Source organism: Dendroctonus ponderosae, unplaced genomic scaffold, assembly GCF_020466585.1.
Source record: "Dendroctonus ponderosae isolate FM_Combo_2020 unplaced genomic scaffold, Dpon_F_20191213v2 Dpon_F_20191213_5, whole genome shotgun sequence".
Lineage (NCBI taxonomy): Eukaryota > Metazoa > Arthropoda > Insecta > Coleoptera > Curculionidae > Dendroctonus > Dendroctonus ponderosae.
In genome coordinates, this window is record NW_026018715.1 from 6401498 (window position 1) to 6404226 (window position 2729).

At 31.4% G+C, this 2729-nt stretch overlaps 1 protein-coding gene across 2 annotated transcripts in view; it reads left to right on the forward strand.

Moving 5' to 3' along the window:
• LOC109539633 (glyoxalase domain-containing protein 4) overlaps positions 1 to 2729 on the forward strand; it is a 9499-nt gene that overhangs the window by 1949 nt on the left and 4821 nt on the right. Inside the window, exons 1-3 of one of the 2 annotated variants that reach the window (XM_048666549.1) lie at positions 617 to 710; positions 1210 to 1362; positions 2175 to 2431. In XM_048666549.1, coding sequence (XP_048522506.1) covers positions 1217 to 1362; positions 2175 to 2431 — 403 coding nt within the window. In that variant the 5' untranslated portion in view covers positions 617 to 710; positions 1210 to 1216. Of the gene's footprint in view, positions 1 to 616; positions 711 to 1209; positions 1363 to 2174; positions 2432 to 2729 lie in introns of those variants that run through there. The other variant, XM_048666548.1, reaches the window with a different exon arrangement.

Sequence of the window (2729 nt, forward strand, 5' to 3'; positions counted from 1 at the left end):
TAGCAAACCGAATTGTGTTCGAAGGTTGGATAGCAAAAGATCCATTTAAGACACTTTCTCTTGGCAGTTCTTATCATTGGGGAAACTAAACGATTTTTGTGTGAATTTGTTCTTGTTTAACGATCCATTCCCTAGAAAAATTCGTAACTTAACTTATATTTGCTTAAATTATCTCTTAAGTCTTCTTTTTCCATCAGAAATCATTAATTTAATATACATATTTGTATTAACCAGATCCTCTTCACGAAAACAGATTAGTATGAAATGAATGATACCTACATGCTAATTGTGGGTGACTGGCGGTTGTACTTTACGACAAAAGCTACTTTAGATCGCGTTTTTTACGTAAAGTGGATGTTTATATTTAAGATTTTAAAGATCACCTGCCTTATCTACAGAGAAGCTTGTTTTTCTTCCAAATTATCAGGTGCCTGTTTTTTTGTTAACGCTCTAAAGCATATTTTTCGAGATTTTCAAGCGTTTTCATTTTTTTTATCACCCTGTGTATATAGTGTCTGTTACACCTCTAGTGTTTGAAGCTGATATTTTATCTCGCTATCATTATCTTTTTAATATTATTATCACTACGCATGAGATATAAAGTCAACTATTTAATCTCAATTGTATCATTTCAATGGTACGTTTGGTGTGATTCTACTCAGGAAGAATAAGTGATTTAGTATTTCCACATCAATTAATTGCACTATAAAGTAAGTGCCATATATACTATTTTTCATGTAAGCAATAGACTTTGCGCAGGGTGCAGGCCAGTATAGAATTATATACTAGTTGTACCATATATTATTTAGGTACATAAAAAGCTTGGTTTTTAATTTCTGTAAACAATATTTAATTTTTTTAAATCTTAATGTGCTTAACAATTTGTCTGCATATAACAACATAATAAAAATAATAAAAGACCAATATAACCAGATAAGTCTGTTAACACACCTTCTGTATTCGAAACTGTTAATCTTCAGTTGTTATTGTTGTATTTGGTTTAGCTTTTTCTGTTCATACGGAAGGTCAAAAGAGCTAATAAAACAATATGGGATATAAATATACAAGCAATCTTCCATACTACATCACCTAAGATAAAAGGAATTTTTGTATTTAATTTGCATCGAAATGCATGCTAGTGTTTCAAAAGTTGAACTATTCGTAGTAATTTTCAACAGCAAACAGCAAAATATACAATTTTCATTTCAGTTCCACTATGGTTAGCTTACATGGAAGACCTCTTCACTATGTATTTAAAATCCCAGATCGTGACAGGACTATGGACTTTTACCGGAAGGTTTTGGGCATGAAGGTGTTCAGGCATGAGGAGTTCAGTGAGGGCTGTGAAGCACAATGCAATGGGTAACTTTGTGAAATTTGTATTAAAATTAATTAAGTAGCAGCAAAGTGTATATTATTTTTTAATTAAATGTTTACCGTGCATCTAAAATATCGCCAATATGGGTATTTAAAAATATCACCCATTACTTATGAATGTGCTATTATGGGGATTTCCAGTTATTTTAATTGTGGTAAACTGAGATTTTCCATTAATATTTAGAAATAAAGCAAATACTWGCTTAATTCTAGAKATTACATAATAGCAAAACGTTCTTAGAAATATAGATACCTCAAAAGTTGTTTCTTAAAAGCTTTGAAGATGGKTTTTTTCAATATTTTCCATTTTGTTCATAAGCGGAGAGGGAAAACCTAAATACCACCGTAAATATTGTCTTAATCAAGTATTTTAAAATAAAAATGTATTTTTGTCTTATCATCGTTTTCCAAACATAAACGTATAAATCAAGGCGCGATTACATAGATTGCAGCAGCTCTAAAAATTACCATTCGGAACAGTGTATGCCATTTTTAAATTTTAAGTCCTTCCATTGAATATCCTACGCTTTTTTGAAGTAYGTTTTTAYCACCGTTTTTAACCAAAAATAAATTGTCTCCCAAAATGTCTGTATAAATAGAACGTTTTAATTAGCACGAAAATTTGATAACAATKGAAAAACMGATCAAAATGAAGTATCGACAAAAACACAAATGTATTATCCTGAACAAATTGACGCTTAATCTTTTTGTGCCTTGTTMGGGTGAATTATTACAAATTTATTTGAATAAACCGATTTTGTAGAAACTGCCTAAACAAAAATTATTTGTTTTTGTAGCGAATATGCTGGTCGTTGGAGTAAAACAATGATTGGATATGGCAACGAGGACGATAACTTTGTGATTGAACTCACTTACAACTACGGTATTCACTCATATGATCGAGGAAACGATTTTTTGGGAATCACAATTCAGGACGGGGAAATTCTGAAAAGAGCTCGCGAATTTAAGTGGCCGATTGCCGATGGAAATATTTTGGAAGCTCCTGGTGGCTACAAATATTATATTGTGGACAAAGACCAGCCATCCGATAGAGGTCAGTTACTTAATATATTCCAAATAGGATTTTTACTTTAAATTTAAATTTTTTGTGTATTTCGCTTTAAACAGCTAAATAAGTTTGCTTCGATCGTAGTCGTCTAAATCATCAAATACATATTTAAAAATTTAATGCTGACGCCAATAAATATTTTTTTAATTTAAAAGTCATGCTTAAAATACAATCCACTCGAAAACTTTTGTGAAGTGGGTAGTTTCCACTACTTTTGAGCTGCCCTCTAATGTGGTTAGTGCACCACGGGAGTCAACTCTTTCGGAGAACGATGTGATTATTC